Source organism: Camellia sinensis, chromosome 15 (assembly GCF_055761805.1).
Source record: "Camellia sinensis isolate YWXY chromosome 15, ASM5576180v1, whole genome shotgun sequence".
Taxonomy (NCBI): domain Eukaryota; kingdom Viridiplantae; phylum Streptophyta; class Magnoliopsida; order Ericales; family Theaceae; genus Camellia; species Camellia sinensis.
The window spans coordinates 23,538,176-23,552,188 of record NC_138975.1 but is presented as its reverse complement, the minus strand read 5'-3'; the positions used below and the strand labels follow the sequence as shown (position 1 = coordinate 23,552,188).

Genomic DNA, 14,013 nt, shown 5'->3' with positions numbered 1-14,013 from the left:
TTTGTATTGTACTTGTAAAAGAATGGGGACCATTGCCATAGGGAAATATTAACAATTATATTATCCAATTAAATGAAGATCCAAAGTCACACAAGTCACATCAATCATAAAATCACAAAAAATAAACTCATTTTCTCAAAGGGATATTGATACATATATGACGTGTCATGCAATTGTTGGGGAGGGGGGGGGGGGCAGAATCATTTTGTAGGGTAACCCGTGAGTATATGTAGCCCAAGTACAAAGACAAAAATTATAGCATGTGAAGAAGTATAGACCTCCCTCCACATGCATATAATTACAAGAGGGGTCAGACTCAGATCTGTTCCTTACTATTCTTATCATATTTTTATATGATTGGTTTGCTTATTATATAATGTAGTACATTTACATTGGAATGCAAAGAGAAAAGAAAAGAAAAGAAAAACATGAATGACATAGAAGTTTAATTTTATTCACTTATCTCTTGTAAATTCAACAAATCCAAGCTCATTCATGGAGAATGTAACATAGATGAGAAAAGCATCCACAACTCATATATGTATATATATATATATATTTTTACATATTATATCAAAAGATAGGCCACCCAGAATGACATCAAAGCATCAAATGAAGGAAAAATTAAACATCAAGATAAAATGAAAAAAAAAGCAGGAAAGAAACAACTGATCAACCAGGAACTTAACACAGTTTTTGGGGCACCGCAGACCTGGCTGCTGCAGAAAAACCTTAGTATATGATGATAGCATCTTAAGCTCATTCATTCATGGGGAATGTAATACAACATATTGGACTGGTCTGCAACTGTCTCAACCGGTTCCAAATGTATCGATTTGATAAAGAACAAATGCATATCACGATGATAGTGTTCCGTAGATGAATGCAAACCAATTGTATTTTCAACCTGCAAGACGGCAATTTGATGTGTAACTCAAGAATGATGAGACGGTTCCAAAACTAAGTTCGGCATTCCAGGTCTTTCAATCTATAAAGTAGGCAGTCCAAACCCAAATTTACCCATGCATTGATCAAGTCAAAACAACAGCAGAATGGATGGCCTTACAAATTATCAAACTCTAAAGAAGCTTCTTCGACTATTACAAAAGGAAATAGAGTTCTCTGTCCACTAATTTGGATTGCTTTTAGTCATCCGATGCCTTTGGAGAATTTTCCGGTGTCTTCAGAACAGCAACTGTTTTGCCTATATGTTCTGCAACCGCTGCACAGAACTCTTCAACTATGGAAGCGTCCTTAAACTTCAAAGCAAATGTAGTAAGCCCAGCCTTCCCTTCACCAGTACTATTCATGCACGCAAATGTGATGCCTCTCTTTTCCATATTAGTTAGCTTCATATCCGGGTATAAACTCGCATTTAAAATCAACCTATAGTTACCTCGAGCTCTCATTACAAGTCTGGCTTTCCCTGTTCCGGTTGTTGAGACATTTAACTTGAGTTCACCCTTCCCTCTCTCCTTCCACCCTCCCTCAATAAACTCAAACGTCACACAATCAGCTGTAAAAACAGGTTTTTCATTCTCTTCACCTGTCTCAACCTGAACCTCATGCATAGATGGGAATCCACTTGTCTCACTCTTAGTACCAATCGAAGCCCCTGGTGTGCCAAAGAGGGAAGAATTTCCATTATTAGAAAGACTGAAACCAAAAGAAGGCTGGTCAGTTTTCAGTCCAAAAAGAGAACCGGAACCAGAACCTAGTGAAGATCCATCTTTAGGAATCGACCCAAATGAGAAGGTAGAATTGGAAAACCCAGTTCCAGAAAGTCCCGTGAAGGCATTTTGGCTGCTTGAAAGCTGCTGGAATGAGCCAAATGACGCAGCTTCTGCACCTTTTTCTTTGTTTTCGTTACCATTTTCTTTCACGTCCTTGTTCTCAGCCGTAGCACCCTCGGTGTCTTTGTTATCTGCAACCTCAGTTTTCTCTTCTTCTGTTGCCTTCTCATCTGCTAACTCAGATTTGCTACCCTCATTATCAGTATCCGGTTTCTTCTCATCTGCAACCTCATCAGCCTTGTTTTCTGTCTCCTTATCATTATCATAATTTCCCTTGTCAATTTCCTCATTCACATCATTTTTTCGATCAACCTCTTCTGAAACTATTTTCTCACTTACTACTTTAGTAGTAGATTCAGATGCAGCCGTGCTGGAATCAGTAGAAGGAACCAAGCGGATTCCAGCAAAAGGATTAGGAGAAGAGGTTGACGATGTTTGATTCCGACGGACTTTGACAATTCTTCTACTTGCCAGCACTTCCTCGCTAGCTTTCTTGAAAGTCCCAGACTCTAGTTCAGAAGGCTCCTCATCATCATCAAGACCGGGGTTATCTCGAGATAATTCCCTTCCAGCAGCCCTCTTCTTTGAAGGTGGGAGGAGTGTATCTTCTGTATCCCCCATAGGAAAAATAAATAATTAAACAATCTGTAAATTGAAAACTATCCTCTCAACAAATGGGAAGAAGGTGATTCCTGCAGGAAATCAAAACAACAATCACTAACAGACATGATTATTTAATATTAACACAAAAGAACACAAAAGATGTAGAAATACCAGGAGAAACACTAAGTACCACAGAATTAAATGCCTCTAATCTTTTTCCTTGGAATTAACACAAAAGAATGGACTCACAATAGCTCATCAAATGAAGTCCATCAGCTACTTATTTCACTCCCAAATATTTTTACTTTTTAAAAGATGCCATATCTAAAGATTTTCTGTAGCCATCATCTAATGCATGCTATCACACCAAACTAGGTCTCATTCTTTGATTTGTCAACAAAGATTCTTCTACTACTCTCCTTCAACAAACACACCAAGGCTAGAAGAACAATTATCTTTCAAATCAAAACTTTGGCTCTTAACCTTCAAGACCTGAACCCATCATTCTCCCAACTCGAAAATCATCAAGGCTTGGTGCAATATAATAAAAGGCACGGTATTATACCATTAACTGATTTTGCAATTGAATGGCATAACATAGAAAAAATTGGAACTGTCCAATCCCATGTAATCAACCATCCGCTGTTAAATCCTTCTTGAAAATAGTGAACAAGCCAAAAAATATATAATAAAAAAAAAGAATAGAAAAACAATTCACCACCGTGCAGTGATTTCCAAATAACTTTCAGTGGATCAAGTTTCCGACATTGTAGATCAAGGATTTAAAAAAAAACAAAACAAAACAAAACAAATTCTTCAACTCTACCCATCTCTCTCTCTCTCTCTCTCTCTCTCTCTCATCTTCCAAAGATTTAAACCACATACTCACATACAACTACCAGCTACTAAGCAATCTGCAAGTTATCTAAAGTTAATTCTACATAAAGCCCAGACAAAAACTATGAGAGACCTTGCACCTTATATTAGCCACAAAAAAGGAAAGTGTCAACAATCTTTCACATTATACTGAGTCCTACCAAGACATAGAGATGTTGGCCAGACTAGAAGAATGCATATAAGCCTGTAAAAAAGGACTTGATCCAAGTGATCAATTCCTTCATTTAAAAACAGGAAGTTAATTACAAAAGAAAAAATGATGTTTAAGATACATAACATACTTGACTTATTTTAAATACATACAGAAGATAGTAGACTCCTATAGCTTACTATAGTCTACATCTGCCCCATGATAAATAAAAGTGCTACTGCAGGAAAGAGGAAAAAGGAAAAAGAAAATTTCCATGTTGTAATGAAATCACAATATATACATGTATGATGTATATACTAAGTGAAAGTCCTACAGTTGCACAAAATCCACATCCATGTTCCAAAAAAAGAAGTGATACGGTATAACTACAACATTTTTCCTTTTCGATAAAATACGCTAACCAACCATATTCACGACCTATAATGATCAAATGTCACAGACAATCACCACATATGAGTTAATTGACATTTTGTTGCTAAAAGAAATATCTACCCATCTATATTTATACCACTATAGAATGAATCTAGGAGCGTAAAACATTTTTAGGACATAATCACCACACCAAACGAAGATCAAATATTGCTAACAATAGTTAGTATGATTATGATGCCACAACACACAAAACCCATAATATAATTTCATCTCGTATAACCGAATCCTAAATAATTTGGCCTAGAATTGCCCATAAGCAATCATTTTCACATTTGATTAAAACAATTTAATGTGAAAATGCTTTATAAATATTTTGGTGTTAGCTTCTCAAAATCTATGATATATCACAAGTGATTTTATAAAAATGAAGTTTTCAAAAACCAGGAGAGGAAACCAGATTGAAGTGTTGGATCAACTAGAATTGAACCATCCCATCATAATTATATCATATATACAAAAAAACAAATAATCAGTGAAAAAATGGAATCAAATAAAAACATAACAAAGAGTACAAAGAAAATTTTCCATTTCCACTGCTTGCCCATTAATGTTCTTAAATTGTTCTTCAGCATTTTTTGTACTATAAGCTCAAAACCCATAAAACAGAGGATATGTTGAAGAACTCAATACTTGATAGACACAAATTAAGCCCTAATTGCGACTTACAGTATTCCCAAATTTAGAAATCACAAGCAACGGTGGCTAAATCTTACATAACGACACATTTGATTGAAAACCCAGAATTGTTATCTCTCAAATTGAGATATGGGAGATAAAGAAGCTCTGGGATAACCAAATATATCAAAATCACATAAACCTATTCATATATATATATATATATATATATATAGAGAGAGAGAGAGAGAGAGACCTGGTGAGGAGGAGAGTAATCGGCGAAGAATTGAAGTGTAGTGGATTCCGAAGAGTGAGTATTGAACTGGGTATCAAACCCTAGCCCTAGGATTCTTATAGAGAGATGAGTGTATGTATAATGTACGTATATATATATATATATATATGAGGCAAGGCCAAATAAAGCAGTACGGTTCAGAGTTCGTACCGTACTGGGTCGGACTGACATCCGGTTCAAACGAATCTTTACATTCTTATATGGTTCGGAGGAGAGGTAAAATTCCATTTAACTAAATAATAATAATTTAATCAGGAGTTTTGGCAACTTGGTAAAACTTTGACACATAGGTTTTGAGATTTTGGGCTAGTTTGGCATATACTAAATAAGTCAAAAAGTCAAAAAATCACTATCTTATTTAAGTCACATCATCTTATTTAAATCACATCACCTCTCTAACACATCACATCAAACCCAACCCAAACCCAACCCAAACCCACCAATAAGTCAAAAAGTGCACTTTTTTAGGACATCCTAGATTTTATTTTTTCAAGTCAATTACTTGGGCGGCAGCCTTTATGGCTAGTAGGACAAATTTTTCAAATTTAAAAAAATCGCACTCAATATTAGGAGTGTAAATTTAAATTTTTATAATTTACTATTATATAATTTGTAGAGAAGTGGTTTTGAAAATATTCTTCTGATCCTGCGAGACGCTAGCGATCCTCTTTTAGTCACCTGAAAATGAATAAACACTCTGGTCGGAGGTGTCGGAATTAGCACTCCGACGGACAAGTCAGTCTTTATGCTCAAGGTTACTTGTATTCTAAATTAAGCACAGTAGTTCTCACATACCTCTTTCTGGCTGATGTTCTTCTATTTATATCTTTTCTTCCTTGAGCCTCGAGATTAGATCCATTTCCTACTCCTTATTCGGCACATTTTGTAGTAGATCGCTATTTACTCGGCCACTATGCTTAATCGGCTATTTGGCCGAGTAGAGTTAGATTCGAGTTGTCGAGCCGATGCCGAGTACCATGAATATCGACTCTCCCCGGCTCGACTATCCGGAATCTCTACGATTCCCAATACTCAACCCCCACAATGCCCCCCAAGCACTCCACTAACGACAATTGGCTGGAGTGTTTGGCTTCGAACTCGAAAAGTCAGAGCCGAAATTCGACGGCTGACCGTATTCCAACACGAATGTCTGAACACACGCTTCTCGATTATCATTTCAACTTCCCACCTCTTCGTACACTTCTATTTATTATGATTTAAAATTTTGACATCTTTTCAAATGCATACACACTTTTAGACGCTCGTCGCTGGACTGCTTTCCGAATTACCTCTGCAACTTCCTTCTCTTCTCTATGTTCTTCGCCTCTTGTAAGTTCTCTCCTACTTTGCTTTGAATCTCTTTCCTTGCTTTGTTTTTTGGCTTAGCCTATTCCTATTGGCTGGGGGAAATGGCGAAATATTTAAAAGATCTCCTCTCACCGGACCGAATTTCTGGCTTCCGACGCAATTTCTCCATTCCTAATAACGTCCGTCTGTCACTTGTGACAAACGGCACCCTCAATATGGAGAGGGTTAATAAAACCACAATCGTCTTCCCCCTCCTATTAATCGCAGAGGGTGGAGTCCGTTTCCCCCTTCACCCACTCCTTAGGGCCGTGCTCTGCCATTGGGGCTTAATCCCTTCCCAACCCAACGTTAACTTCTTTAGGATCATGATGGGGATTATCGCACTAAACCGTCGTCTTAGGCTTAATCTTGGCATTCCTGCTATTCGGCATTGCTACGCCTTGGCCAAGTCTTCTAGTCGACAAGGGCGTTATTTCCTTAGGGCCAAAGACACTGACCATCAACTAGTGACTATGCTTTTCCAGCTCTGGGAAGCGAGTCGATGATGTTATGGTCGTCGTCCAAGGAAGCTGGAAATTCGGCAGAGGCGAGGATTGCGTTGATCGTATTCCTAAACGGAGAGGCGAACCAGGTGGCCGAATATCCTCTTTTATTTGTTTACTTGTCATGATTATAAAGCTTCATTTTCGGGACCTCATGGTTTTGCTTTTGCAGGGACCGATTTGAAGAAAGTCTTGACCTCAACTGACGACGCCATCCTTTCGGAAATCAAGGCTGCGCTCAAATATTTCGGCCAGCCGAGCCTTCAGAAGTAGGGAAGAGCGGCCCACGTTCTGCGCCGCTACGAGCCGACTTATACAACCTTTTCGGCGGCGGAAAACATTCTGATTCCAAAGGGTGAGGAGTTTCTTACCGCCCTTATCTTGACTGATTTAAAAAATTTGAGGCAAGTCGGTTTAGAGGGATCAGACTCGGAGGGACCGGAAGTAGCTAAGGCCACCGAATCAGACCAATCCGAAGCCAAGGTTAATGAGGCTTTGAAGTTAGCATCTGAAGAAGCCGGCCTCAACTCAGTTGATCCTCCATCCACTTCAGGTCGAGAGGACCATCCACTTGACGATATTTTTCACGATCTAGAGGACCTTCCCGGCGCGTGCCAAGGAGATATGGCTAGGTTGAGCCTCACTAAACTTGCCAAGAAGGCGAACGTGGAAAGGATGGCCGCGCGGCGAAAGGCGGAGGCCATTCCGGCTGCCGAATCTCAGCCCTCCCAGACTCTGGCGGATCTCAGCCCTTCCTACCTATTGGCGAGTCCCAATCCTTCTTGCCTGTCATTGGGGAGGGAACGGCAAAGAAGGGAAGTGCCGAGGCGGTACCTTTCATGCAGGCAAGTGTAGAAGCTGAGCAAAAGGTGGAGAAGCGCCCTGTCGAGGTCGAGGCCGGCTTAGTAGAATGCGCCGACAAACGACCTCGTTTGGAGGAATCGGATGTAATTGTACCTTTTGTTATTCAGTCAAAGAGAAAAAAAATACGTCGATCTATTCCGATGCTTCGGTGATCAAAGATCCAGCGGTCACACTCAGCATGGCCACGTCCGTTTCACTGCATGCTGATAAGGCGGCTTTTCGGGCGGAGCCGGATCTGGTTGCAATTGTGTTGGCCGCGCAATCGGCTTTTTTGGTATATATCTTGACTTCGTCTTTTCACCTTACGCAAATATTGTTTTGGTCTCAACTTCCTGTTTTGCAGGCCGTCGGGAGGATAGTCGAGATGGGTCGTCACCATCACGATACCGTCGAGCAGATTGGCCGTTTACAAGCGGAGGTTGAGGGCCGAGGCCGAGATGGAGAGAGCCCACGATGCTAAAGAATTGAGATCGGTTGCTGAGAAGAAGGCGGATGCGAGCGATAACGCATTTAAATTGGCCCAGGAGGCGATATCTAAATTGGAGGCTGAGTTGGAAGAAATAAAGATGGCAGAAGAAACAGTCGACCTGGAGGCTTCTAGGGCATTCGACGCCGGGAAAAAATCTGCCTTTGATGAATACATAGACGAAGTCTCCAAATTTGAAAATCAGAGATTCAAACACGGCTGGCTCAAGGCCCTTGCTACTGCTGATGTGACGTTGGCTACGCCAATTCCATATAAGCAAGCGGGTGTTGAGCCGCTGGAGTCTGACTCCGAGGACTAATTTGGGCGGCTCTTGTTTTTTGTTTTAGGATTTGCGTGTATGTTTACATCTTTTTGTTTAGTAATTCTCATATGTCAAATGGCTATAATTTGTGCCCAATTTACTTAATGAAAATTCGTTTTGTACTTTGTTGTTATTAACGAATAGTACTATTTTGTTGCTGTTTTGGATAAAACGTTCTGTATACTTGCCGACTAGATGATTAGACCATTTAAAAAGCCAAAAATTAGTACATGAAGTGGCTGTGGCACAAATCAATCGGCACGGGGCCAAGATGCTCGGCCGGTTAGATTAATAAATCTGCCCTTGCCCCAGCCAGTGCATGAACTCCAAGGCGTCGATCTATAATTGCTGTTTAGATAGTTAGGCCATTTAAAAAGCCAAAAATTAGTACATGAAGTGGCTGTGGCACAAATCAATCGGCTTCCGTCGTTTGGAGTTGAGCATTGATGAAATTGCCTCGGGGTCACTGCAAGTATTAGAAATAAATAAGATAGGCTCTTTACGCCAGTAACTTCACTTACTGTGTTCAGACTTAATTCAAAACAACCTGTCGTGAATGTCAAATAGAGTTTTCTTCAACAGTAGATGCGAAGCTTAAACTTTGGTTGAGCTTGATACTGCAATGAATCGTGGCAGAGAACCCACCCGTGCGGGAAGTGGGGCGTCCAGAGAAGGGGAAAAACGTCAACCTCCGAGTCGTCGAAGCAAATCACCCCGAAAGGAGAAACAGCAACGAGGAAGTTCTCCGCGACCGCGACCCAGAAATGAGGCCGATGTAGCACCGTGACCATTGAGTTTTGCAGTTTTTGTGGGGAACAAACCGATGACGGAGACAAACTCCATTATTAAGGACCCAAGTGTGGCGGTCGAGTTTGCTCGACAGATTTTTCCACCGGAGGTCCAGCAGTCGATGGTTGGTCGACAGGATTTCGACGTATTTCGAGAGGGTATCCATGGGGCGGTGAAGGGGCTGTATACCACCTACGAAGTCGACATGCGCCTGCGCGTCGCGCGGCGGGAGATAGAGAAAATGGACGAACGGATCCGCAGTTCGGAGGCTCGTGCGGAGAAAGCCGAGCGTGAGCTTAGGGAGCTTAGGAAGGCTAAAGCCACCAAGCCGCATGCGATGGGTCAATCTAACCCGATTGTGGAGGAGAGGTGACCCAACGGCTATTGAGTCATGCCATCACCGACCGAGTTACGGCAAACAAGTTTGTCGTAGAAAATGCGAGGGCCATGGGTTATGAGCAAGGCTTCCATAAGGGCCGGAAGGTTGGGATCGACAAAATGAAAGAGAAACTTGCAGAGAAGGTCTGCCGATGTGAGAATCGGGGCTTTAAGCATGGTTGGATCGCGGCACTTCAGGCCGCGGAGGCTCTTCGAGTAAAGGGTGTCGATTCGGCGTTGCCGCTGTACCGACGTGATCATTTGCCCTTTTCCGCCTTTGAAGTCGAAAAGAGGGATGATGAGGGGGACGCCGCATAAAAATATTCGTTGTAATGTTCAAACGCGGATTGCGTCTTAAAATTATGTAATTATTGGTTGAAAGAATAAAATGCTTTGTTTTCAATATTCCTGTTGCTTTGTAATTTTTTTCTTTCGCACACTTATGTTTGCATGTTTTTGTGCTTCATTGGATAGACATTGTTCGAATAAACGGTTTTTGTCAGCTCGTAATAACGGCGCGCTCTTCATTAAATATTTATTCGGCATACATATTACACGGAGACTAATTGGTGGCTTTATCGGCCTAAGGACGTCATGCGCCGATGGGGCTCCGAATCCGGAGACTATTTGGCCAATCGTGATATCCACAAAGGGCGCTCCGAATCCGGAGCCTTTCTCGGCCCAAAGATGTCGTGCGCCGATGGGGCTCCGAATCCGGAGACTTTATTCGGCCAATCATGATATCCACGAAGGGCGCTCCGAATCCGGAGGCTTTCTCGGCCCAAAGACATCGTGCGCCGATGGGGCTCTGAATCTAGAGACTTTATTTGGCCAATCATGATATCCACGAAAGGCACTCCAAATCCGGAGGCTTTTTCGGCCCAAAGACGTCATGCGCTGATGGGACTCCGAATCCGGAGACTATTTGGCCAATCGTGATATCCACGAAGGGCGCTCCGAATCCGACGACTTTCTCGGCCCAAAGACATCATGCGCCGATGGGACTCCGAATCCAGAGACTTTATTCAGCCAATCGTGATATCCACGAAGGGCGCTTTGAATCCGGAGGCTTTCTCGGCCCAAAGACGTCGTACGCCGATGGGGCTCTGAATCCGAAGACTTTATTTGGCCAATCATGATATCCATGAAGGGTGCTCGGAATCCGGAGGCTTTCTCGGCCCAAAGACGTCGTGCGCCGATGGGGCTCTGAATCCGGAGACTTTATTCGGCCAATCGTGATATCCACGAAGGGCGCTCTGAATCCGGAGGCTTTCTCGGCCCAAAGACGTCGTGCGCCGATGGGGCTTCGAATCCAAAGAATATTTGGCCAATCGTGATATACACGAAGGGCGCTCCGAATCTGGAGGCTTTCTCGGTCCAAAGACGTCGTGCGCCGATGGGGCTCCGAATCCGGAGACTTTATTCAACCAATCGTGATATCCACAAAGGGCGCTCCGAATTCGGAGGCTTTCTCGGCCAAAGACGTCATGCGCCGATAGGGCTCTGAATCCGGAGACTATTTGGCCAATCGCGATATCCACGAAGGGCGCTCCAAATCTGAAGACTTTCTCGGCCCAAAGACGTCGTGTGCCGATGGGGCTCCGAATCCAGAGACTTTATTCGGCCAATCGTGATATCCACAAGGGGCGTTCCGAATTCTGAGACTTTAATCAGAACACCTTTGAACTAGATTCTGTAGTGAGTGAACGGGAATCTTTGTATTATAGAAAAAGAGATGTACATGGCGAACAGTTCAGAATAAGCATCATGTCCCACAAGTCGGGTTAATGATAAAATTTTCATAAATGCGTGGAATTCCAAGGCCGTAGGAGACTCCTTCCTGACATATCTTTTAACCAATACGCCTCCGCTCCCACAATAGAATCGATCTGATAGGGGCCGTCCCAGTTTGGACCCAGTTTTTCATCGGCCGGCTTCCTGTCAGCTAGAAGCACCTTCTTCAGTACCAATTCTCTTGGTGTGTAACGGCGCAGCTGAACACGTTGATTATAGGACTTTGCCAACTGCTGTTGGTACCGTGCCATGGACGCAAGGGCTCTGTCTCTTCGTTCTTCGATTAGGATCAAATCCAAAGCTAGCATCATGTCGTTTCGACCCATATCAAAAACTTGTGACTTGAGGGTCAGGTGGCCGATCTCCAAGGGTAAGATCGCCTGGGTTCCAAAGCATAGGGCAAACGGCGTTTCTCTAGTTGATCTTCTCAGTGTAGTTCAATGAGCCCACAATACACTCGGTAATTCTTTGACCCATTTGCCTTTGGCTTTCTCCAGCCTCTTCTTGATGCCGTCCAAGATGGATTTGTTAGAGGCTTCGGCTTGACCATTGCTTTGGGGGTAAACCGGTAAGGCCGAATACCATACTTGCTGCACAGCTCTCGGTACACGCCACAATCAAATTGGGTGCCGTTGTCTGAGATAAGAGCTCTTGGGATGCCGAATCGTGTTATGATGTTCCTCCACACAAAGTGCTTAACATCAGCATCTCAAATGTGTGTTAATGCCTCCGCTTCGACCCATTTCGTGAAGTAATTTGTTGTGACGATCAGGTATCACTTGTTCCTTGGGGCCCTCGGCAATGGTCCTACGATATCAAGCCCCCACTGGGCGAACGGCCAGGAACTGGTGATAGAGTTCAACTCTTCGGCAGGCAGATGATTTAACGGGGAGAACTTCTGGCACTGTTCACACTTTTTTGCATAAAACTCGCCGTCCGCTCTCATTGTCGGCCAATAATACCCCTGCGTTATAGCTCGATGGGCCAAAGAGCGTCCGCCAGAATGGGCACCGCAACTGCCTTCGTGTATCTCAGTTAGAAGCTCATCGACTTTGTCCGGGTGCACACATTCCAAATATGGGTCAGAGAGGAATTTTTTATAAAGCCTTCCTTGTGGATCCAAGTAGTATCCCATGGCTTTGTTTCGCAGCTTGTGCGCTTCTTTCTTGTCCTCTGAGAGTTGTTCAGAAGATAGGAATGCAACAATGGGATCCATCCAACTTGGTGCAGATTCTATAACGTTGATCTGGATTTCCTCCGAAGGGCTAATGCTTGGTTCCGGGATGAAACCTACTTCGATGGTTCGTTTAATCTCTGAGTTGATTACGGAGGCTAGACAAGCCAAGGCATCTGTATGGGTGTTCTGATCACGTGTTATCTGGTTCAACTCATGATGGTCAAATTTTGCCAACAAGGAATTGGCCGTTTTCATGTAGGCCGTCATACGGTCGTTTCTTGCCACGTACTCCCCTTTTAGCTGATTGATCACCAGTTTTGAGTCACAAAACACAAGCAAACACCGAGCACCCAGGATATGCGCATTCGCAAACCGACTAGAAGGGCTTCGTATTCGACTTCGTTATTTGATACTTCGAGGCCGAGCTTGACGGCCTGCTCAATTATTGCGCCGTCGGGGGACATGATTACAACTTCGGCTCCACTGCCCCGTTGGTTGGACGAGCCATCACAATACAACTGCAAAATGTCCCCAACATAAATCCTCCAGTTCGGCTTCGGTCGAATTTCATCAGACTTGAAGTCGGCGAGGCCCCTAGTGAATTCGGCGACAAAGTCGGCAAACACCTGTCCCTTGATTGAAGTTCTGGGTAGAAACTGAATATCGTATTAGCCGAGTTCCAGAGCCTACTTTGAAACGCGTCCAGATGCTTCCGCACTGCGTAGTACTGATCGGAGTGGGTGATCTGTTAGTACTCCAATGCTATGCCCCTGGAAGTAATGCATCAGCTTCCTTGCCGCCATGACTAGGGCTAGGATGAGCTTTTCCAGTGGAAGGTAGCGTGTTTCGGCGTCAACCATTGCCTTGCTCACATAATACACTGGCCACTGTTCCCCCAACTCTTCCTTTATCAGTACGGCGCTGACGGCTCGGTCAGAAACTGCCAAATACAAAATGAGCGGGTCGCCAGCAAAGGGTGTTGTAAGGAGTGGTACTGAGCGGAGGTAGGTCTTCAGGCCGTTGAAAGCGGCTTCACATTCAGCCGACCATTCAAAAGCCTTGTCCTGCCGTAGTGTATGAAAGAATTGTCGGCAGCGATCTGTGGACCGGCTAATAAACCTGTTGAGTGCGGCGGTCATCTGTAACAACCCTCACTCCAACTTAGTCATACTTGCATACATTTATGTATAACCTTGTCTTGTCACGTTGCATTTGCAAATCTTGCCTTGCTTTGCTTGAGTGTTGCTTGCATACTTTGTTCTTGCCTGGTGTGTTGCCGAGGTCATCCTTAGCCTAGTCACCTTTGAACCCCTTTTACACTTAGAATTATCTTGGAATCACTTTGGTTGACCTCCATCTTCGCCCTGGCATATTGGCCGAGATGTCACTATCTAGGCCGAGGTGTGCAGCACCAAGGTCGAGATGTGTATTATCTAGGCCGAGATGTTGTCCTTGCACCTAAGTGATTTTGTTCCTGGATTGGTATGACCTAGACCGAGGTGTGGCACATCTAGGCCAAGGTGTGGCACAGCTCAGTCAAGTGTTGTCCTTCCAAGCCGATGTCACTGTTACCCTACTTGCCGAAGC

General features: G+C 43.5%; 1 protein-coding gene across 1 annotated transcript; it reads right to left on the bottom strand.

Annotated features, from left to right (window-relative positions):
- Positions 1 to 433: 433 nt before the first annotated feature.
- LOC114280710 (nuclear pore complex protein NUP50B) lies at positions 434 to 4,988 on the bottom strand. The gene is made up of 2 exons (XM_028223079.2): positions 4,748 to 4,988; positions 434 to 2,485 (listed from the first exon to the last, which is right to left on the bottom strand). Exon 2 carries the CDS (start codon positions 2,412 to 2,414, stop codon positions 1,146 to 1,148), a length of 1,269 nt encoding a protein of 422 aa, XP_028078880.2. The 5' UTR covers positions 2,415 to 2,485; positions 4,748 to 4,988; the 3' UTR covers positions 434 to 1,145.
- Between the last annotated feature and the right edge of the window lie 9,025 nt (positions 4,989 to 14,013).

Bases quoted from the DNA above. Each gene is read 5' to 3' on its own strand.
- LOC114280710 (XM_028223079.2), bottom strand. From the start codon at position 2,414: ATGGGGGATACAGAAGATACACTCCTCCCACCTTCAAAGAAGAGGGCT.